The sequence below is a fragment of the Macaca nemestrina genome, chromosome 20 (genome assembly GCF_043159975.1).
Source record: "Macaca nemestrina isolate mMacNem1 chromosome 20, mMacNem.hap1, whole genome shotgun sequence".
Taxonomy (NCBI): Eukaryota; Metazoa; Chordata; class Mammalia; order Primates; family Cercopithecidae; genus Macaca; species Macaca nemestrina.
Window position 1 is genome coordinate 9403221 of NC_092144.1, and position 23394 is coordinate 9426614.

General features: G+C 52.1%; 1 protein-coding gene across 2 annotated transcripts in view; it reads right to left on the minus strand.

Annotated features, from left to right (window-relative positions):
- Positions 1-1510: 1510 nt before the first annotated feature.
- Positions 1511-23394, minus strand: part of LOC105478152 (collagen type V alpha 3 chain) — a 50726-nt gene continuing 28842 nt past the window's right edge. The window contains exons 32-67 of one of the 2 annotated variants that reach the window (XM_011735227.3): positions 22707-22760; positions 21412-21456; positions 21141-21194; positions 20983-21027; positions 20337-20390; positions 20183-20236; positions 19660-19713; positions 19428-19535; positions 19187-19276; positions 18870-18923; positions 17914-18021; positions 17685-17792; positions 17550-17603; positions 16879-16932; positions 14458-14565; positions 14328-14381; positions 14079-14132; positions 13916-13969; positions 13730-13783; positions 13079-13186; positions 11378-11431; positions 11150-11203; positions 10797-10850; positions 10130-10183; positions 9836-9943; positions 9614-9667; positions 9018-9071; positions 8757-8864; positions 8398-8451; positions 8276-8311; positions 7312-7365; positions 6507-6717; positions 6285-6397; positions 4457-4525; positions 2597-2836; positions 1511-2503 (exon numbers count right to left, since the gene is read on the minus strand). In XM_011735227.3, coding sequence (XP_011733529.2) covers positions 2357-2503; positions 2597-2836; positions 4457-4525; positions 6285-6397; positions 6507-6717; positions 7312-7365; positions 8276-8311; positions 8398-8451; positions 8757-8864; positions 9018-9071; positions 9614-9667; positions 9836-9943; positions 10130-10183; positions 10797-10850; positions 11150-11203; positions 11378-11431; positions 13079-13186; positions 13730-13783; positions 13916-13969; positions 14079-14132; positions 14328-14381; positions 14458-14565; positions 16879-16932; positions 17550-17603; positions 17685-17792; positions 17914-18021; positions 18870-18923; positions 19187-19276; positions 19428-19535; positions 19660-19713; positions 20183-20236; positions 20337-20390; positions 20983-21027; positions 21141-21194; positions 21412-21456; positions 22707-22760 — 2832 coding nt within the window. In that variant the 3' untranslated portion in view covers positions 1511-2356. Of the gene's footprint in view, positions 2504-2596; positions 2837-4456; positions 4526-6284; positions 6398-6506; positions 6718-7311; positions 7366-7413; positions 8119-8275; positions 8312-8397; positions 8452-8756; positions 8865-9017; positions 9072-9613; positions 9668-9835; positions 9944-10129; positions 10184-10796; positions 10851-11149; positions 11204-11377; positions 11432-13078; positions 13187-13729; positions 13784-13915; positions 13970-14078; positions 14133-14327; positions 14382-14457; positions 14566-16878; positions 16933-17549; positions 17604-17684; positions 17793-17913; positions 18022-18869; positions 18924-19186; positions 19277-19427; positions 19536-19659; positions 19714-20182; positions 20237-20336; positions 20391-20982; positions 21028-21140; positions 21195-21411; positions 21457-22706; positions 22761-23394 lie in introns of those variants that run through there. The other variant, XM_011735309.3, reaches the window with a different exon arrangement.

Consider the following 23394-nt stretch of genomic DNA (forward strand, 5'->3'; position numbering starts at 1 on the left):
TCAATAAATCAGTTAAAAATATATCTCAAACCAACATCTAACTCCTAATTCAAATCATCCCGAACCAAGTTTTTTTTTTTTTTTTTTTTTTTTTTTTTTTTTTTGAGACGGAGTCTCGCTCTGTCGCCCAGGCTGGAGTGCAGTGGCATGATCTCGGCTCACTGCAAGCTCTGCCTCCTGGGTTCACGCCATTCTCCTGCCTCAGCCTTCCGAGTAGCTGGGACTACAGGCGCCTGCCACCACGCCCGGCTAATTTTTTGTAGTTTTTTAGTAGAGACGGGGTTTCACCGAGTTAGCCAGGATGGTGTTGATCTCCTGACCTCGTGATCCACCCACCTCGGCCTCCCAAAGTGCTGGAATTACAGGCGTAAGCCACCGCACCCGGCCTTTTTTTTTTTTTTTTTTTTTTTGAGACAAGGTCTTGCTGTGGTATCACCCAGGCTGGAGCACAGTGGTGCAACCTCAGCTTACTGCAACCTCCGCCTCCTAGGCTCAAGTGATTCTCCCACTTCAGCCTCCTGAGTGGCTGAAACCACAGGCATGCTTCTCCATGCCCAGCTAATTAAATTTTTTTTTTTTTTTTTTTTTTGTAAAGAGGCCAAACTTCTGGTTTAAGCTGTCTTGGGCCTCCCAGCCCAAGCTGACAATTTTCAACTTTTCCTCTAGGAGCCTAGGTGAATAAATAGGCCTCTAATCTCCAGTAAGTCTCATTAAAATTGGATTCCCAAAAGACACACCTAATTAATACAGGTGGTGACACGTACCTCAGATGAGACAAGAGCCAGATCCCAAGAGTGATGTGGGCCACATCAGATGAAAGAGATCAAGAGCTGGGTGAGGTGGCTCATGCCTGTAATTTCAGCAGCTCAGGAGGCTGAGGTGGGAGGATCACTTAAGGCTAGTAGTTTGAGACCAGCCTCGACAACAAAGCAAGACAATATCTCTCTATACACACACACACACACACAAACACACACACACACACACAACAACCTAACTGGGTGTGATGGTGCATGCCTGTGGTCCCAGGTACTCAGGAGGCTGAAGAAGGAGGATCAGTTGAGTCCCAGAGTTGGAGGCTGCAGTGAGCCATGATCACGCCATTGCACTCCAGACTGGGCAACAGAGTGAGACCCAGTCTCTAAAAATGAACAAACAAGGGCCAGGCTTGGTGGTTCACATCTGTAATCCCAGCACTTTGGGAGGCCGAGGTGGGGGATCACCTGAGGTCAGGAGTTCAAAACCAGCCTGGCCAACAAAGTGAAATCCCATCTCTACTAAAATTACAAAAATTAGCTGGGCATGGTAATGCGCACGTGTAACCCCAGCTTCTAGGGAGGCTGAGGCAGGAGAATTGCTTGAACCTGGGAGGCGAAGGTTGCAGTGAGCCAAGCTTGCACCACTGCACCCCAGCCTGGGTGACACAGTGAGACTGCGTCTCAAAGATAAATAAATAAAACAAAAATAAAAACAAACAAAAAAATTAAAAAAAGAAGTACAGAGACGAAAACACAGTTCATCAGTTTATTCTCAGATTTGAGATGCAAATTATGCCCTATGGCCTGGCGGTGGGGGGGCCGGGCTTGGGTTGGAATCTCTCATCATATCCTAGCCTTCCCTAAGGAGGAAGCAGATGAAATCTACAACAGGGGGGATTTTCCCTTTTAATACAGACCCAGGTATAAATAGGGCAGCACCATTAGGATCCTGATTCCCCCCCACCATCTTGGTCCCCGATTCACCTGGCATGGCAAGGTGAGTCTGGGGAGGTGGGGGGCAGGGGGAGGGGATTTGCAGAGCTGGACTGAGGCAGGACAAGAAACACACAGCTCAGTCAAGGGAAGTCCCACTTCCCTCTGTAGTCTGACTTTAGTCCTTTCACCGTGGAAGTAGAAAGGATCAAAGGGGGTGGGGGTCCCAGCCTGGGATCAGGAGACATCCAGTGCTTAACTCTGGGGAAGGGTAGCACCAAAAGGTGTGAAGGGCAGCGACAGAGGAGTGAGGAGGCAGGCGTTGGGGAATGGGGAGGCTTTTGTTCATCAGCTCTGAGTTAGAAGCTCATTGCATGGGGGTTCAAGAGGTGGGGAGGTGAGGTTTGGGTGGGGAGGGAGGGGAGAAAGAGCCAGACTGCAGTATGCCACCTGGAATGGGGTGGGAGGAGGCTGGACCCTTGGGCCAGGGAAGCCCAGCCCCCAGCGCCCTGGAAAGGAGAAGGAATGACTGACCGTGATGAGCGAAGTCACATCCCATTGGCTCCAGAGTCACAGGTAACGATAAATACGGTGGCTTCAAAGCCTCAGCACCAAAGGCACCCCATTCTGGGGCTCCCTCATGGTCCCTCCCACCCCGGACACTCTCAGCTGCTGAAGCAGACGGGGCCCAGTTCAAACCCAAACTTCTGGTTCGTCTGGCCAAAGTCAGTGGCCGCCACATCCCACAGGGGCAGAAATCCCGCTCGAGAAGAGCTGAATTCGAAAAGGGTCTTCGTCTGTCCTTTCCGGAGCTGTCCACAGAGAAGACAGAGATGGTGAGTTATGGGGAGGGTGGCTGAGGTCTTGCCTCCCCTCTCCAGCCAGCCACTGCCCCACCCTCTTACCCGGCAGCCATCCTGGGGGACGCTGACGGTGGCTGCTGTCGTCTGGTTGAAGGACAGCTCCTCTCCATTGGTGCCAAGGAAGCGGACGGAGCGGCTGTGGTCACCCGTGGCTTCGTCCAGCCAGGCAGCCGCATTCTGGCAGGAGTAGGTGAGGTTCTGACGAGCTGTGGCACTCAGCAGTTTCAGGAAGTTTAGCTGCACGACATTCACTGGGGACCCGTCGGCATCCACATAGGAGAACTGGTGGGAGGAGGTCAAGGCAGAGGGTGAGGGGCTCCATGAGCCTCTTTCGGCAGAACCCACCCCCGGGGAATCTCCATCCACTGGCAGACAGACCACGCCTCCCATGTCGCCATCTCTGAGGAGGTCCCACCAGCCACCTGGAGATCCCTGGCAGAATCGCAAGAGTCACCTGAACATCCACTCTGTCCACCTCTCCATCCAGTAGGTCTCCATGCCCACCCCATATGACCTCCCAAATTTTGGTTGCTTCATCCACCAATCCAGGGTTTTAACACACTCAGCCCCACCCGGAAGTCACAACTCTACCTCCACTCTTGTGAGCCACTGGATCTACAGAGCTCACTGTCTCCTGAATACCCGATTTCTGCCCTGTCCAATACGGCAGCCACGTGTCTTGAAATGTGGCCGATTTGAAGGAGGGACTTTTTTTTACTTTATTTAATTTTTTCCCCTTTTTTGGTGAGTGGGGGTTGGGGCCTTGCTCTTTTGCCCAAGTTGGAGTGCGTTGGCACAATTCTGGCTCATTCCAGCCTCCATCTCCAGAGCTCAAGTCATCCTCCCATCTCAGCCTCCCAAGTAGCTGGGACTACAGGTGCACACCACCATGCCTGGCTGGGACTTTTTTTTTTTTTTTTAACTTCATTTAATTTTTTTTTACTTAAAAAAATTCATAACTAGTGACTGAGCTTCAATCCAGTTATCAGAAAGCTTATGTTTGGAACAACTTGAGTCTGAATCTACTTTTTGAACTGTTGTTCAATGGTTTTATGAAATCTAAATATAGATCAAATATTCCCAATAAAATTTAGCATTTAAACTGTGATGTACTATAAATGTAAAATCTCCATCAGATTTTGAAGAGCTAATATGAAAAAAAACACAAAATATCTTAATAATGCTTTTTCTCTTTCTTTTTTTTTTTTTTTTTGAGATGAAATCTCACTCTGTTGCCCAGGCTGGAGTGCAGTGGTACGGTTTTGGCTCACTGCAACCTCCACCTCCCGAGTTCAAGCGATTTTCCTGTCTCAGCCTCCCAAGTAGCTGGGATTACAGGCACGCCTGGCTAATTTATTGTATTTTTAGTAGAGATGGGGTTTTACCATATTGGCCAGGCTGGTCTGGAACTCCTGACCTCAGGTGATCCCCCTACCTTGGCCTCCCAAAGTGCTGGGATTACAGACATGAGCCACTGTGCCCAGCTATGTGACTTTTTCTTCTTCAAATTCACCAGACCCTGTCTTGACTCTGAACCTTTGCATATGCCATTCCCTCTTCCTGGAACACTTGTCCTTGCCCTTCCTAGCTTGCTAACACAGTGCATTCTTTAGGCTTCAGATGAGCTGTGATTTCTACCAGGAAGCCTTCTGGTCTTTCCAACACTCCTCTGAATTTCCACCATGCCCTGTGCTTCCCCTGTCCTGGCACCATCATTCTCTATGGCAATTGACTGTCTGTTACATATCTGAGGCTGCCACCCCACCTCCAGCTTGTGATCCCTAGGAAGGTAAAGGCAAGTCTATCCTGTTCATCTCACCTCTCAGAACCCACCCCTCAAACCCACCTGCTGGTTCCTATCAATTTTCATGCCACTCCCCACCTTGGCCTCTGGTGACTCACCTTCTTCCCTCGACGGAATGTGCTATACCAGCCTCCAGGCTTTTCCTTGGACCAGGAGGCCAATTTCACCTGGAGGAGAAAAGGGAGGGTCACTGTAGCTGACGCCCTTGGTGCCACCTAGATCCCATCTGCATTTACCTCCTCACATTGTAGGCTGCCGTGACTATGTCAGGATGTTCTCTGGCTTCTGGGATGGTTGGGCTCTGCCAGTGCACAATGGGGGAAGGGGGTTCATGCCCCTGAGGCAGCCCTCACCCAATGACTGATGGGAGTTGGTGGATAAATACCCCAGCTCCCTCACCTCCAAGGGGGATAGCTCTCAGGTGCCTGTGCTACACAGTCTCCCAGGGCTCCCCAGTGGATTGAGCTCTGGATCCCCAATGGTACCATTTTATTTTAATTAATTAATTAATTAATTTTTGAGACAGGATCTCTCTGTGTCACCCAGGCTGAAGTGCAGTGACATAATCATAGTTCACTGCAGCCTCAAACTCCTGGGCTCAAGCAATCCTCCCACTGCAGTCTTCCAAGTAGCTAGAACTACAGGCGTGCACCCCCATGCCCAGCTTTTTTTAAATGTTCAAGACAGGGTCTTGTTCTGTCACCGGCCTGGAGTGCAGTGGCGTGATCACTGGCTCACTGCAGCCTCGATTTCCAAAGTTCAAGCAAACCTCCAACCTCAGCCTCCTAAGTAGCAGTGAAACCCCATCTCTACTAAAAAAAAAAAAAAAAAAATACAGAACGAATTAGCTGGGCGTGGTGGTGCATGCCTGTAATCCCAGTTACTGGGGAGGCTGAGGCAGGATAATCGCTTGAACCTGAGAGGCAGAGGTTGCAGTGAGCTGAGATCATGCCACTGCATTCCAGCCTGGGAGACAGAGCCAGACTCTGTCACACACACACACAAAAAACAAAACCGTTCACTGATATTTGTTTTTGCATCAGTATCTGAATTGCACAGCCACTCTATGAAGTAGATACTTTCTTTCTTTCTTTTCTTTTTTTTTTTTCTAGACAGAGTCTCACTTTGTCGCCCAGGCTGGAGTGCAATGGTGCAGTCTCGGCTCACTGCAACCTCCGTCTCCCAGGTTCAAGTGATTCTTCTGGTTCACCCCCTGAGTAGCTGCCTGCCAGCACACTCAGCTAATTTTTGTATTTTTAGTAGAGACGAGGTTGGTCAGCCTGGTCTCAAACTCCTGACCTCAGGTGATCTGCCCCTCCTTGGTCTCCCAAAGTTCTGGGATTACAGGCATGAGCTACCATGCCCAGCCTACTGATTTCTTTTGGAATTTTCCTTGTCTGTCTTCCCATGGGAGGTATGAGTTCCATAAAAGCAGAGATAGTTTTCTTTTCTTTCTTCCTTTTTTTTTTTTTTTTTTTTTTTTTGCTCTGTCGCCCAGGCTGGAGCACAGTGGCATAATCTCGACTCGCTGCAACCTCCACCTCTAGGGCTCAAAAGATCCTCCCACCTCAGCCTCCAGAGTACCTGGGACTACAGGCTCACACCACCATGCCTGGTCAATTTTTTAATTTTTGTAGAAACGGGGTTTTGCTATGTTGCTGAGGCTGATCTCGAACTCCTGACCTCAAGCGATCCTCGCGCCTCAGCCTCACAAAATGCTGAGATGATAGGCATGTGCCACCACGCTGGCCTGATATTTTTTCTTTTTGATCCTCTGCTGTAGTAGTCCCAGCTCTTGAGACAGGACTTGGCATACAGTAAGTGCCGGTTGAAGGAAGGATAATGTCCCAGACAAGGTGGGTGTGGGTGTGGGGAGCAGGGGACAGCCCTTCTGGGGGAGGGGAATGAGAGGTTTGGGGCACTCACGATCTCGAACTTCTTGTCGGGATAGAGGCAGGTCTCTCCTCCCGCCGTGAAGTTGCAAAAAACCCTGAACGAGTCCCGCGCGCAGCCCTGGTTGGGGTCAATCCAGTATTCCCCTGCCGCAGAACCAGGCAGGGTGGGTGAGTCCGGATGGGACCGACGGACCCCAACCCCCCCACATCCCCAACCTCCGCCCATCCAAGTGGCGGGGTGACCGGACCTCACCATCAGGCAGGTGCGGGTGGTTGCGGTGCAGCTCGTGGCACACGAGGCCGGGGCGCTCCGCAGTGCCAGGAGGACGCCGCAGCTGCTCCAGCTCCAAGCTCAGCGATGTGAGCGAAGCCAGCACCTCCTCCAGGCCGCCCTCCACGACTGGGAGTGGGACTGGGACGAAGCGCCGGCGCCTGCGCAGCCCGTGCAGCTCGGCAGGGGGACCCTGGGCGTGGGGGATGGGGACGGAGGAGAAGAGAGGGGAGATGGGGGAGGGAGAGACCGGGAGAAAGAGAGACAGGCAGAGATGAAGAGGCAGAGAGACACAAATGAGAAAGAGAAGGGAGATAAACAAGGGGCAGAGACAGAGAAAGGAGAGATAAGCAGACAGGGAGAGACACACAGGAAAGAGAGAGACGGATTCAGAGATGGGGAGAAGCCAAGTTGTAAGAGGACAAAAGAGAAAACGCAAGAAAAGCAGAGACAGAGGGACAGAGAGCGGGGAGAGAGACAAAAGATGAAATAGTGGCGCAAGTATCGAGACAGAGACAGATAAAAAAGATGGAGCAAGACAGGGAGGGAGAGATGGGGTCCGAGAGACAAGACCCAGGTCAGAGCCCCTTTCCCCAACCCCCACCTCCCAGGCCAGACCTTCCTTGGGGTTTTGTAGGGAACTACCCTCTTCACCTACATCCTCTGAACGCCTAGTGTGTGCCTGGCCCAGTGGTGGGCACGGAAGGACCCTCTGGGGACACCCAGACATAGTCCTTGCCCTCCCCCCAGGTTTTGGTGCCCAGCCCCCTCTCCCTGTGGAACTCACCGGGGGGCCTGGTGGGCCTGCAGGTCCGGTGTCTCCACGGGGGCCCATGGACCCCTGTAGGGAGAAGTCACAGAATGAACTCTGTCTATGGAGACCCTTCCTACCAACACACACACACACACACACTCTCTCTCTCACACACACTCACACACATGCTCAAACACACACGCACATGCTCACACTCACACACATAAACACACACACTCACACATGGACTCACACACACTTCACACATACACTCAAACACACACACTCACACACACTCAAACACACTCACTCACACACATGTACTCACACACTCACACTCACACACACTCTCACACACTCACACACATGCTCAAACACATGCACACGCTCACACTCACATATTCAAACACACACTCACACATGCACTCACACACACTTCACACACACACTCAAACACACACACATACACACTCGCACACACACTCACACACCCACTCACACACACTCAAACACACACTCACTCACACACACATGCACTCACACACACTCACACACGCACTCACATGCACTCACACACTCACACACACATGCACTCACACACACATGCACTCACACACACTCACACACACACTCACACACACACACACACACACTTCATGGGGAAGGGACATGAAGTTTTCAGCATTAAGCATCAGACACAAATTTTCTTTTCATGTTTTAATGTCTCTGAAATCAGCTTCTTAACATCTTTGGCAAGTCATAGTTTACTTGGCAGAACTGTTTTCTTTCCTAGCAGTTTGTAAAATAATGGTACATCTTATAATTGACGGCATTTTGGATCTGATGAAATACAACAGTAGGTGTTGAATAAATATTTGTCAAAGGCATGATTGCAGGAATAAATAAATGAATGAAGGCAGAGGCGTGGAGGGTTCTGGTAGATTGGAGGGGATGGGGAGCTGGGATATGTAAGCCCACGGAAGTAGGGTGTACTCACCGGAGACCCCTTTGAGCCTTTCTGTCCCAGGGGGCCCTGTAGGGTACAGACAGGAAGAGCTGAGGTCCTGGCCTGGCCCGCCATAGTGACCTCATCCCACAAATGATTCCCTTCATACTCACCGCCACACCTGGGGGCCCAGGATGGCCCAGAGAGCCAATGGGACCAGGGGGACCCTAGGGAAAGGACATCAGGGTCAGTATTGGTGGGGTACACCTTACTGCCCTGACAGATCGCCAGACAAGCTTTCAGTCCCACCAAAGGAAGACCCCAAACCTTAGACAAGTCTCCAGTTCCCCCACAGAGAGACCCCAAACCCCAGACACAGCCTCCAACTTGCCAGTTCTGAGATACAGCTCCCTATTTTCCCTAGACACACCCTCATTAATCCAGACCCATGTTTCCTAGACTCCACACCCACAGTCTCTCAACCCATCCCCTCCTTCAAACATATTCTTCCCACTGAGGTCAGGACACTCACAGGATCTCCCTTGGGACCAGGGGGTCCCTGCACGCCTGGCAACCCCTGATCTCCTTTCTCACCGGCTTCCCCCGGGGGGCCAATGAGACCGATCAATCCAATGTGGCCCTGGAGGACAGAAGAGGCATAGACAGGGGAGGACGTGGGACTATTCAGGGAGGTTTTTCTCCTGGAGCCTTAGGGTGATGAGTTTGGGAGCAGAAGGGAGAGAGGGAAGGAGAGGAGGAGATGGGGAAGAGAATAATGGAATGATGTCCTTACCTTTTCCCCCTTGGGGCCAGCGTCTCCCTTCAGCCCTGGGAGGCCAGAGGGCCCCTGGGAGAAGAGCAAGGGTCAGTCAGGGATTCTCAACTGTGAACTCTCCAGGTCTGTGTGGGTGGTTGGGGGATGGTCAAATGGGAAATTATGCAGATTTCAAATAGGAATTACCAGGGATGGGGGTCAAGGGATGGTTAGCGTAGGCCACCAAGGTGGAATGATGAGAGCTAATGAGGGGTTGATTGGAGGATGGACAATGTGAGTGGTCAGTGGCCAAGGTCAGCCTGGGTAGTCTACCATCAAGATGGAGGGTCAGTGTGGTCAGTGTAGACCATCGAAGTGGAGTGTTAGAGCAGAGGGCTAGTAGAGGTGGGCAGTGTAGGCCATCAAGGTGGAAGATTAAGGCAGAGGGTTATAGAAATGGGCAGTGTAGACCATCAAGGTGGAAGGTCAGAGCAGATGGTCAGTAGCGACGGGCAGTATGGACACTCAGATGGACGGTCAGTGAGGGTCATCCTGCACCAATGCTCACTAGGTGGTCACTAGGTGCCCCGAGTGGTCCTCAGAGCCAGGACCTCAGGGATGAACAAGTCTCTTACCAGGGGGCCGGGAGGGCCCATCTGTCCAGGGGCTCCCAGGAGGCCTGGTTCACCCTGAGGATGGAACAGAACATGGGGTGGGCTGCACCCTGTCGGAACCCAGTGTGGACCCCCCACCATGCACCAGGGGCAGCCCCTCCAAACAGTGATGGGATCACAAGCTGGGAGCAGGCAGAAAGGGGCTGGACCCACCCTGTCCCACCCCTGTCCCACTCTACTCACCACAGGGCCGGGGATCCCTCGAAGACCCTCAGGCCCCACACGTCCAGGGGGCCCTCGAGCCCCCATGGGACCCGTCCTCCCTGGGGGCCCGTCAGGACCTGGTTCCCCCTGAAATGGACACAGGCAAGGGAGTGGGCCAGAGTCAGAGGGTTCCTGCCTCCTGACCTCCTGCCAAGAAGCATCTGGGATCTGGAGGGAGTGGGTCCTGGGGTGGTCACAGGTCCACCCTCTCCTGATGGCCCCACTGTTGGCCTAGAGCAGTGCAGGGACCCTTCCCCTTGTCAGGGGACTCACCTTGGCACCTTTCTCCCCTTCTCTGCCTTCTCGACCCATGGGGCCTGAAGGACCCTGGGAAGGAAAGACAATGAGCAGGGTCTAGGGGCTGACCCAGGGTCTGAGGGGTGAGTGGGGGGCTATGGGTGAGTGGGGTTTGTGAGTGTGTGGGGTCTGTGAGATGAGGGGGGCTGTGGGTGAGTGGGATCTGTAAGGTGAGTGGGGTCTGTGGGGTGAATGAGGTCTGGGTGACTGGGGTCTGTGGGTGAGTGGGGTCTGTGGGGTGAATGTGGTCTGGGTGAATGGGGTTTGTGGGTGAGTGGGATCTGCGGGGTGAGTGGGGGCTATGGGTGAGTGGGGGCTGTGGGGTGAGTGGGGGCTGTGGGGTGGGTGGGGGCTGTGGTGGGTGGGGGCTGTGGGTGAGTGGGGGCTGTGGGGTGAGTGGGGGCTGTGGGTGAGTGGGGGCTGTGGGGTGAGTGGGGGCTGTGGGGTGAGTGGGGGCTGTGGGGTGGGTGGGGGCTGTGGTGAGTGGGGGCTGTGGGGTGAGTGGGGGCTATGGAGTGTGAGTGGAGTCTATGGGGTAAATTGGGGGCTGTGGGTGAGTTGGGGGCTGTAGGATGAGTGGGGTCTGTAAGGTGAGTGGGGACTGTAGGTAAGCTGAGGATCCAGGAGGTGGCTTATCACTCACCCTCTTGCCAGGGGGCCCGGGGGCACCGGGTTCCCCAGAAGCACCAGGCGGACCCTGGAGGAGACAAGGACACCAGTTGTGGTCTCAGCTAATGTTGTTTGAGCCTGACTGTTTTAGGATGCCTAGGACCAGAGGACAGCCTTCCCCAAGCATCACCCCAGCACCAGGCACTCCCACCTCCCACCTACTCCCTCAAGCTGCTCACATTCCTGGGGGTCCCCAGAGAGATGAAGCAGAAGCATCTGCAGGGACCTTGGGTACCCCACCAGCTCACTCCCCTGCCCCCCAATTCACTCACTCATTAGCTCCCCAACCCCCACTCCCACCACCACACCCTCCGTTTTCCCACTCACCGGTCCCCCAACATCACCAGGGTCTCCTTTCTCCCCTGGGGAACCATCTATGCCCTGCATAGGCGGAAGACAGAGTTGGGAGGGGTGATGAGGGTACGTGAGAAATGGGGTGGGCTGGGAGGCAAAAGAAGGTTATTGGTTCCACTGTCAGGGTCCAGGTCTGTGGAGGTGGGGAAATGGGGACAGAATGAGGAAATATGCCAGGATTGGGGAGGGGGTCACACTCACTGAAACTCCAGGGTCTCCTGGGGGCCCTAGATCTCCGGGGAGCCCTGTGGGGCCCTGGAACACAGAATGATTAATAATCACATCTCTGAATTGTGGAGCAATCATGCATTTATGGAACAGATCAACTGTATCCAGGAACAGTTTGGTTTCTGGGGACACATTAGTGAACAAAACATAAAATCCTGGCTTGGTAGAGCGAACATTCTCGTGTTTCATGGGTGCAGGCACTGAGCTAGGAATGCTGCACACATGATCTCACTGCACACAGCCTCCCAGCTTGGGTCTCACAGAGAAAACTGGCCATTCATTTGTCCATTCATTCATCCAACCATTCATCCATTCATCCATCCATCCATCCATCCATCCATTCATCCATTCATCCATCCATCCATCCATTCATCCATCCATCCATCCATCCATCCATCCATCCATCCATCCATCCATCCATTCATCCAGCCATTCACACACTCAGAGAAGAGACACTCCAAACAATGCAATTCAAGTTGAGGTCCCACAGATGCTAAAGCCCCTTCCTTACCTCCACCCACCCCAAACCCTACTGTGGTGGCAGAAGGGCCTCAACTTTCGCCTCAAGGCCAAATCCCACATCCACCCCAAATCTGTCCCAATTCAACCTTAACCTTTACAACAACGTTAGAATGATCTGCTGTGAAACCAACTTTCATGCCATTCAATGATGTATAACCACTGTACGTTTTTGTTTCATTCACACATTTATTCACTAATTCACTCATCCATCCATCCATCCATTCATTCACTCATCTCTTCAGTCATTTTGTTCACCTATGGATCTATCCATTCATTCATACTCATCTCTTCAGTCATTTGTTCACTTGTGGATCTATCCATTCATTCTTGCATCCATTCACTCATTCACTTACTCGTTTGTCCATTTGGCCACTCATTCATTCATCCATTCATTCACATTCATGCATCTATTAATTTACTTATTCATCCATTAATTTACTCATTCATTCATTCATTCACTCATTTATTCGTACACATTTATTCATTCACATATACATATATTCACTGATTTATTCATTTTTCCATTAATTAATTCACTCATTCACCCATTCATTCACTCGTTCATCCATTCATTCACTCATTTATTCATCCATTTATTCACTCACGTATTCATCCATCCACTGAATTATTCACTTGTCCTTTCATTAATTCACTCATTCATCCATTCATCCACTCATTCATTCATCCATCCATCCACCCATTAATTAATTCATCCATGTTCTGGGGGTTGCTCATGAGATCAGTAAATTAGAGGATGCAATCTCTGGCTAGAAGTTTGGGAGAGCTTCAGCCGGGCTTACTGGCTCACGCCTGTAATCCCAGCACTTTGGGAGGCCGAGGCAGGCAGATCACGAGGTCAGCAGATCGAGACTATCCTGGCCAACATGGTGAAAGCCCATCTCTACTAAAAATACAAAAATTAGCTAGGTGTGGTGGTGCGTGTCTGTAGTCCCAGCTACTCGGGAGGCTGAGGCAGAAGAGTCACTTGAACCCCTAAGGCAGAGGGTGCAGTGAGCCGAGATCATGCCACTGCACTCCAACCTGGTGACAGAGCAAGACTCCATCTCAAAAAACAAAAAAAAGTTTGGGAGGGCTTCAAGTACACTCAAGTGCCCCCTCCCATGTCTGCCCCCACTTCCCCCCAGGACTCACCACGTTCCCTTTGGCTCCATCCTCTCCAGGGGGACCTTTCTTGCCTGGGGGTCCAGCAGCTCCAGATGGGCCTGAGTCCCCCTTTTCACCAATGTCTCCCTTGGGCCCCTTTACAGAAAGAGGTCGGAGGTCAGAGTGGTCTGGACTCTCCAGGCATCAAGGATTGGCATACTTGGATTCAGGCATTGGGGTGGTCTGGGACTTTTCTGGGGTCAGGGTTCAGAGTAGCCTAGGTTGTCCAAGGGTCAAAGGTCAGAAGGAGCTGGGACTTATGACAGTGAAAGATCTGGACGGTCTAGGTGCCCACTGGTCACGTGCAAGGTCGGCCTAGCCCATGTGCTGTTCTTGAGCAAATTAGAAGAGGGGCTCCCTCTGGGCAACTCATCCTCAAGTCAGGACTCATGACTCAGATTTGAGTCCTCACCTATCTCCTGGGCCATGCAGTCTTGTGCAGTGTGCAACCTGCAGAACTGTATATAGCAGCCCTATCTGAGACCTTCCAGGTGTCCTTCCTCAAGGTAGTCAGGGATGGCCATAGGACAGGGGTGAATGGATGACCTTGGACTGCCCAGAGGTCAAAGTGGCCCAAGATGCCCAGGGGTCAGGGGTTCCCTGAGTTGGGTGCAGGGACCACATCACACAGTCACTCACCGGGATGCCTGGGGCTCCTGGAGGCCCTGGGTCTCCAGCCTCCCCTGGCTCACCCTGCAGGAGGCAAAGTGAGAGTGGGGAAAGGTCCCATCCTAGCAGACAGGGAGGGGCTCCCCAGAATGTCCCTGCCCAATAGGACTAGATTCATCTCTTCCCCCCGTGCAGCCCCTGCCTTCCCTCACTCACCTTCTCACCTACAGCGCCTGGCTGACCAACTCCTCCAGGCAGTCCTGGAGTGCCCTGGAGAGACAGCAAGGGGTAGGAGTGGGACAGTGGAATCCCAACATCCTCTTCTTAGGAAATGGGTGTCCCCATTTCTGAGCCATCCTGGCCCCCCAAGAGTTCTCACCTCTGATCCACTGGGACCTTGGGGACCCCGAGGACCTGGAGCTCCATGGGGACCCTGTGGAAGGTCAGTATTAGTATCCAGTGACCACAGCTCCCCCCCAAAAGGCCACAGTGACCACAGATACCACTCTCGATGCTTGTGACCCTCAGGGCCCTTAAAATGACAATGTCCCTCAAATGAATCTAATGCCTGCCCCCACCCTATAACCCCACCATCCTCCCGCTCCCACCTTCCTCTGGGAGTGCATACCATGGACCCGACGTCTCCGACCTCCCCTTTCTCTCCGGGAGGGCCTGGCAGCCCCTGTGGAACAAAGAACCAAGATTGGGGCACCAGGTAGGCAGAATCAGAGGTGCCACCCCCAAACCCAGATACCCACCTGTAGTCCAGGAGGGCCTATCACCCCCACAAAGCCTCTGACTCCATCATCTCCTTTCTGCCCAAAGAGGCCTGGGGGTCCCCGGCGCCCCTGAGCCCCATCTGCTCCCTGGAAGAATACAAACAGGGGCACATTTAAGGTCTGGGTCAGGGATTAGGGTAGATTGAGTCTCAAGGGTCAAGACTGAGGTTAAGGGTTGGAGTCAGGATTCAGATTAAGTTTAGGGAGGGTCAAGGTTGAGTTGGAGTTGGGGTCCAGGTTAAGGAACAGGGCTTGGGAATGAAGTCAAGGGTTGAGTCAAAGTGTTAAACAGTGAATCAGATTTGCCATCGAGGTTCAGGTCATGGGCAGGGTTCAAATGGGGTTCAGATGGAATTTAGGGTTGGGTTTGAGGTTGGAGCCAGGGTCATATTCAAAGTTTGAGTTCAGGTCTGGGGTCAGCATTGGAAGAGTAGGTCAGAGTTGGGGTTAAGGATAGGGCCGTATGTTCCTATTGTATGGTAATAAATAAACACAAAAGGACAGGTCTGGGTCAGGGCTTGGTTAAGAGATTGGAAGATAAGGCTTTTGTTTGGTTGGTCGTTTTTGTTTGTTTGTTTTTGTTTGTTTGCTTTGCTTTGCTTTGTTTTGAGGAGTCTCACTCTGTCACCCAGGCTCGAGTGCAGTGGTGAGATATCTGCTCACTGCAACCTCTGCCTCCCTGGTTCAAGCGATTCTCCTGCTTCAGGCTCCCGAGTAGCTGGGATTACAATCGTGTGCCGCTGTGCCTGGCTTCTTTTTTTTTTTCTCTCTCTCTCTCTCTCTTTTTTTTTTTTTTTCTTTTTTGAGACGGAGTCTCCCTCTGTCACACAGGCTGGAGTGCAGTGGTGCGATCTTGGCTCACTGCAACCTCTGCCTCCGGGGTTCAAGCAATTCTCCTGGCACAGCCTCCCAAGTAGCTGGGATCACAGGGTCCCGCCACCATGCCTGGGTGAGTATTTTTGTATTTTTAGTAGCGATGGGGTTTCACCGTTTTGGCCAGGATGATCTTGAACTTCTGACCTCAGGTGATCCACCCGCCTTGGCCTCCCAAAGTACTGGGATTACAGGCATGAGTCACCGTGTCTGGCTGAAGATAAGGTTTGAATAGGACTGAGGTTAAGGTCATGAGCATAGTTGAGACTGGGGCTGAAATGGGGTTCAGAGCTGGGTTTAGGTCGGAATTTACTTCAATTTTAGGGCTGAGTATATATTGGACATCAATATAGAGGGGCAGATCAAGGTTGAGGATGAGGATTGAACCAGATTCTGGGGTTGAGTCCATATTGGGTGTTGGTATTGAGGGGAAGACATGGTTGCGCAGGGATTGAATCAAATTCTGAGGTTGAGTTTACATTGGGTGTTGTCACTGAGGGGAAGACATGGTTGGGTTAGGATTAGGCCAGATTCTGAGGTTGAGTTCACATTGGGTCTTGGCATTGAGAGGAAGACATTGTTGGGTTCGAACTGACTCCGATTCTGGGGTCAAGTTCATATTGGGTGCTGGTATTGAGGGGAAGACATGGCTGGGCAGGGATTGAATCAATTCTGAGGTTGGGTTTACATTGGGTGTTGTCACTGAGGAGAAGACATGGTTGAAGTTGGGATTGAGTCCAGTTCTGGGGCTGAGTTCATATTGAGTGTTGGCACTGAGGGGAAGACATGGTTGGGTTGGTATTAGGCCAGATTCTGGGGTTGAGTTCACATTGGGTGTTGGCATTGAGAGGAAGACATTGTTGGGTTGGAATTGACTCCGATTCTGGGGTCAAGTTCATATTGGGTGCTGGTATTGAGGGGAAGACATGGTTGGGTTGAGATTTACTCAGATTCTGGGGGTGAGTACATATTGGGTGTTGGCATTGAGGGGAAGACATGGTTGGAGTTGGGATTGAGCCAAATTCTGGGGGTAAGTTCATATTGGGTGTTGGTATTGAGGGAAAGACATGGTTGGGTTGGGACTGGGCCAGATTCTGGGGTTGAGTTCACATTGAGTGTTGACACTGAGGGGAAGACATGGTTGGGTTGAGATTGTGCCAAATTCTGGGGTTAAGTTCACATTGGGTGTCAGTATTGAGAAGAAGATATAGTTGGGTTGGGGTTGACTCCGAATCTGGGGTTGGGTTAATATTGGGTGTTGGTATTGAGGGGAAGACATAGTTGGGTTGAGATTGAATAAGATTCTGAGGGTGAGTTCATATTGAGTGTTGGTATTGAAGGGATGACATGGTTGGATTAGGATTGACTCCAATTCTTGGAGTGAGTTCACATCGGGTGTCGGTACTGAGGGAGGATCAGGGTTGGGTTTGAGGTTTGGATTGAGTCAGTGTACTTCCACTGTCATTTGCTCCCACTAGCCCTCTCATCAAGGATCCAGAGAAGGACTGCAAAGCTGGGGCCACTCACCGGGGGACCTGGGTGTCCTGCAGGACCCCGTATCCCTGGTTGTCCAGGTGGGCCCTGGGAGAACAGGAAACAGAATCAAAAAATTCCCTCAGGTTTAAGATTAGAGAGGGCACTGGAGCTATCAATCACTGCCTCCCAACCCACACCCCCTACCAGGCAGCAACAGCTACATCCCCCCAAATCCTGTCTTCTCAGCCACCAACTGACGAGATCAGACAAACATCTGTCCTAAGCCAAGCCCTGGCCATCAGGACCTTTCCTCACAAGCTCCACCAAGACCCAGGGATGAAGCTGGCTCAATGATGCAAGACACTGGGGCTGACGTTCGGAGGGAAGTTGGGTATCAGATGCCTCAGTGCCTGCCACGCAGAGTCACGGGCAGAGGGAAGGACATGTCACTTAGAATGGAGAAGGAGGTTACCCGCACCCCAGTGCCTTTCCAGTTCTTTGGGAGCCCCAGCTATCCCTGTCCTCTCTGCATTTGGGTTCTGTGGACCCATTGCTCCAGGAAGCTCAAGTACCTTCTGTTGCATGTAGGTATCAAGATGGTACCCTGGACGGCAGAAAACTCCATGGCCTCTCCTACCCCGTGAAGAATGATCTCTACATCCCTGGCCTCCTCTCTCTTCTGCTACCCACCCCGCCCCACCTCACTGGGGATCTCTACTCACCGCATCTCCTTTATCGCCTTTACTCCCCTTGTGTCCAGGGGCACCCACATCTCCCTGCAGAGGAAATGGGATGAAGACCCAGCTTCCGTTCACCTCCATCCTCCCCTGGACCCTTCCTCTCTGTGAGTCCCTCACCTTGTCCCCTTCCTCGCCAGAAGGCCCAGCAGCTCCAGGGGGTCCCAGAGGCCCCAGGGGCCCTGGGATCCCATCTTTGCCGGTGGGGCCAGGGGGGCCACGTTCTCCCTGTTGTGGGAAATGGAAAGGGGGATGTCAGGGCAAGAATGTCCTGCAGGAGCCATGTCCTGGGATGTGGCAGGGCCAGACCCTGAGGAGGCCCTAAGAATGGGATGGGCAAGTCACTTACCGGGGACCCCTTCTCGCCTGCAGGGCCAACGGGGCCTTGGCTGCCACTTTGGCCAGGAAGTCCAATGCCTCCTGCTGGGCCCACAGGACCCCGCTCACCAGGGGATCCCTGAAAACAGGGTGACGAATCAGGAATAATACCAGTAGTAGCTCTCCTTTATGGAGGATTTTTAAGCCACCAGGCACTGAGTTCTGTGGTTACCAGGATTATATCTAACCTGTTCCCTTCCTGCAGTGGCCAGAGGGTGCCTGTGAGCACTTGAGGGGCTGGGCACATTCCTCCCCTGCTCAAGAACCATGGCTCCCATCTCACTTAGAACAAAAGCCAAAGTCCTCCTGGCAGCGTGTGTATATATATATATATATATTTGTAGAGACAGGGCCTGGCTATGTTGCCCAGGTTGGTCTCAAACTCCTGGGCTCAAGCGATCCTCCAGCCTCAGCCTCCCAAAGAGCTAGGATTACAGGCATGAGCCACCACACCTGGCCCAAGAAAAGGGGTTTTTATATGTTGGTGGCCAACACACAGGTTAAGTATTTGTTGGATAAATGATCTCAATGAGGTTTGTGATCATACATGAGATGAGGCTTCTCATCATGGCTATTTTACAGACAAGGAAACTGAGGCTTGCCAAGGACTAAAACGGCCCAGCCAGTGAGCAACAGAACTGACCTTGGCTCACTGCAACCTCCACCTCCCAGGTTCAAGTGATTCTCCTGCCTCAGCCTCTAGAGTAGCTGGGATTACAGGCATTCACCGCCATGCCTGGCTAATTTTTGTATTTTTAGTAGAGACAAGGTTTCACCGTGTTGGCCAGGTTGATCTCGAACTCCTGGCCTCAAGTGATTCGCCTGCCTTGGCCTCCATCATGGGTTTTATTATGACAATGTCAAGCTTCCAAGACACCTTGAGTCCCCTCCACCCTGCCCCCACCCAGCACAAGCGGTTATACTTACACTGGCCCCCACAGGCCCTGGGGGGCCCTTATCACCCTTCAAGCCAGTAGGTCCCTGAAGTAGGAGATAATTCACAGTCAAGAGACTCCCAAGGGTGTCCCCAAGTCCTGTCTTCCTCTGTGGGGAGCTCACAGTCCCCACCTCTCTCCTGGGACTGGACACTGAGCTTTGAGGGGTCTGCCTTCTCCAGTTCCCTCCAGCATTTCTTTGCTTTCATCATTTCCCACATCCCAAATGCCATTCCCCCATCCCTCCCCTGACCCCCCCATCCTTTCCTTCTCTAAGGGACATGCAGGAGGGTCTCCAAAGATACTCACCGGGTCCCCAGGGCCCCCCTTGGGGCCGGGAAAGCCCCTGAGTCCAGCTGGTCCTTCCTTCCCAGGGGGTCCTGGTGGTCCCAGTTCCCCCTGCAGGAGTGCAGAGGAGGGAAGTCAAGCTCCAGGGAGGGGATATCTCCGTCCAGTCTGTGACTCAGGGCCCCCTCCCCCATGAGACTGTTTCTGAGCCTTCGGTTGATCTTGGATGTTCAACCAAGGTCTCTAACGGACAGGGTCTCACCTTCGCCCCCTCTCTGCCTTCCAGGCCAGGAAGACCTTGTTCGCCAGGAGGTCCAGGGGGGCCTGGAGGCCCCCTTTCACCCAGAGGTCCCGTTTCTCCTGTCTTTCCCTGGTGAGGAAGCAGGTTCCTCTTGAGTTGGGGCGGCCTAGGGGAGTCGCTTAGGAGTCCAGCTTTCCCCTAAGTATCCCCCAACTGGTACAAAACAAGGGAGGTTTATGGAGTCCGTTCTGACCTGAGGGCCTAAGACACCAGCTGGTCCAGGAGGGCCTGTCTGACCTTGGAAACCCTAGAGAGAAAAATTAAATGGGGGTGGGGGGTGTTACAAGGGGGAAGGGATGGAGGACGGGGAGACAGGGAAGACCTGATGGAATCAGGAATCTGGCCACTGGTGCGGTGGCTCACGCCTGTAATCACAGCACTTTGGGAGGCAGAGACAGGTGGGTCACTCGAAGCCAAGAGTTGGAGAGCAGCCTGGCCAATATGATGAAGCCCCGTACTAAAAATACAAAAATTAGCCAGGCGTGGTGGCGCGCGCCTGTAGTCCCGCTCAGGAGGCTGAGGCAGGAGAATTGCTTGAACCCGGGAGACAAAGGTTGCAGTGAGCCAAGATCGCCCCCACTGCACTCTAGCCTGGGTGACAGAGTGAGACTGTGTCTCAAAAACAAAACAAAACACACACACACACACACACACACACACACACAAACAAAAAAAAGAAAAAAGGATCAGCAATCAAAGGTTGAGGGGTTACTCACCAATTCTCCTCTCTGTCCAGGGTGCCCTGGTCGCCCATCTTTACCTTGGTGACCCTGGGGATGAGGTGGGAAAGAGTTGGGGCACAGATACAGGGCCTCCTCCCTTCCCACATCCTCCACCCACCCAACCCCCAATGAGGGTGACCTCACTCACAGGGGGGCCCTTTGGCCCAGGGAATCCTGGGGGGCCTTGCAGACCAGGGAGGCCCTGAAATGGAACCGGAAGTCATTGTCTCATCCTTCCTGCCTCTCTGCCCACTCCCTGAGCCCCACATAATGACAATAGGATGCAGCACACATTGAGTGCTTACTGCATGCCAGGCATGGGCAGGGCATTCTCCGCACAGTCAGTCATTTTATTCACCACTGCGGCTGGGAGACTGAGGTTATTCCCATTTTACAGAGGAGAAAACTAAGGTACAGAGAGGTTAAGTGACTTGCCCAAGGGCACACAGTAGGTGAGTGGCAGAGAACTCATGGCTCTCTGACTTCAGAGGCTGTGCTCCTTTTTTTCTTTTCTTAAAGATGGAGTCTTGCTCTGTCACCCAAGCTGGAGTGCAGTGGTGTGATTAGCTCACTGCAGCTTCCAACACCTGGGCTCAAGCAATCCTCTCATCTCAGCCTCCAGAGTAGGTGGGACTACAGGCGTGCACCACCACACCCAATTAAGCTCTGCTCTTACCACTGCATTATAATGTCTCTTCATCTCTTGGACTTGTCCTCCACTCAGAATCTCTCTCTCTCTCTGACACACATACACATGCACATTCACACACACACACACACACACACACACTCACCTTTTCTCCAGGGATCCCGGGGGCCCCGTCCTGGCCCACATCGCCCTAGGACAGAGTGAATGAGACTCAGGCCCCAGAACAAACTCAACTGGGAAGAATTGGGAGGGACTGGCTGAGCCTGAGGCATGGGGGGCCTTGATTGCCCACCCATCCCATACCTTGGGGCCTGGTTGCCCTGTGGCACCCGGTTGCCCCCTCTCTCCACGGGACCCCTGAACAAAAAAAAAGCAAAGATCAGATATGAGGGGTTGGGGGAGCCTGGGAGATGAGACCAAGTCTTCCAGGTCCCCTCCCCTTGTGACTCCCTCTCCAGGGACATTGATGTAACCCAAACCCTTTCCCTGCCCTCTGATGACCTCTCCACCACCTTTCCTTCCCAGCCGTGTCCCCAGGTCCCAGCAGGGTAGGGGGCACTCTCTATTTTCTTACTGGTGGTCCCCGCTCTCCTTCCAGGCCTGGCTGCCCTGCCTTTCCCTGAAAATAAATTGTAAGAGAGAAAGCAGAAGAGAATTAGGGTGCAAAGGCATGATGCAAACACAAAAAGGCACCCAGTCACAGACCCAGAAAGCTGTCTGCCACACATTTATTCACAAGCCTTTCAGTCATACACATACACACAAATACAACTTGTACTCAAAACCACACAAAGATCTCAAACACACAATTATAACTATGATTGCATCTACAGAGTCCAAACGTGCAAGCATGTTTGCCCACAGATCCATATATTTATCACAGTTGTGCAGTATGCATACATGATTGCATGCAATCATGGCATGCGTTTGGCAATCCACAGCCTGAAGATGACACAGAACTCATCATGTAATACATCTCTTGCACATATGTATACACACTGTAAACATAGGCAGGCCCGGATTCATCTGAGGACTTTGTCCTGATAAACACAGCAGTATACATACACTCATGAATGTAAATACAATGTTCATTAACACTGTTACAATACACATGTAGCAACACAAATACAATACATGCCTGTATACACATCACTCAGTGTGCACAGAAACACACACATGTGTATACACATGTCCTTTCACACATGTGTACAAGCTTCTTGCACACATTTATGCCCACCATCATGCAAAGTGCATGCAGATTCATGCCCTTGTTCACCCAGGCACAGGCCTGCAGGCTGCAGCATTCAAACTCTGTCTCATCTATATTGAAAGATACATGAGGCCAGGTGCAGTGGCTCACGCCTGTAACCCCAGCACTCTGGGAGGCTGAGGCGGGTGGATCACGAAGTCAGGAGATGGAGACCATCCTGGCTAACACGGTGAAACCCCGTCTCTACTAAAAAATACAAAAAGTTAGCCGGGCATGGTGGCGGGCGCCTGTAGTCCCAGCTACTCGGGAGGCTGAGGCAGGGAATCATTTGAACCTGGGAGGCTGAGATCGCACCACTGCACACCAGCCTGGGCGATAGAGCGAGACTCCATCTCAAAAAAAAAAAAAAAAAAAAAAGAAAGAAAGAAAGAAAGAAAGATACATGAAACACACATACACATACTTAAAGTCATATTCATGGTAATACCATGTGTAATCACCTACACGTGTCATGCATTGCATATAATAGCATGTGTGCACACAAGTGCTTCCAGGCATAGACACAGACACTCATGGTCCACCCATCATCAGACACAACCACACATGCTGTTCCCCTCAGACAAGTTCACCCCTCTCCTTTACCCCCAGTCATGACTCACCGACTTCCCTTTCTCTCCTATGGGTCCCAGGGACCCGGGAAATCCAATGGATCCCTGAGTGGAGAGAATTAGAAGACATGAGGGTGAGGAGTGAGTGGTGGGTGGAACTGACCCCTCATACCATCCTTTGAGGCATTTCCAGGTCACTGATTCCAGAAGCTTCCTTAGTCTCTACAGCCCCAGCCTCCTATAAGGCAGCCCTCTTCTCTCCTCTCACTTCCTCTCCTCCCTTCTCGTTTCACTGCAGCAAAATTAACCTCCTCGATGTTCCTTGGGCACAGCAGTATATTCCTGCCTCAGGGCCTTTGCACTGGCTGCTCTCTTTGGCTGAAATTCTCGTCTCCTAGGTCTCCACAAAGTCAGCCACTCCTGACCATTTGGATCTCATTCAGATGTCACCTCCTTAGAATGCCTTTCTGCCACCATCCTGGCTTCCACACTGCCCAAGTTACCCTCCGTCTGTCACATTGTGCCATTTTGTTTTCCGAAGAACAATTGCATTGAAATGACCCTTACTGACTTACTTATTCAATGCCCCACTGTAGCATAGCTCACTGGTCTTATACCCCACTGCCTAGCACACGGTGAGTGCTTTTTAATATTTGTTAACTGACTCCAGTCCATGCTGGAGGAACCATTCCTCCACCTGGGGGAAGACATCACAGGCTCTGATATCCTCTCCCACACC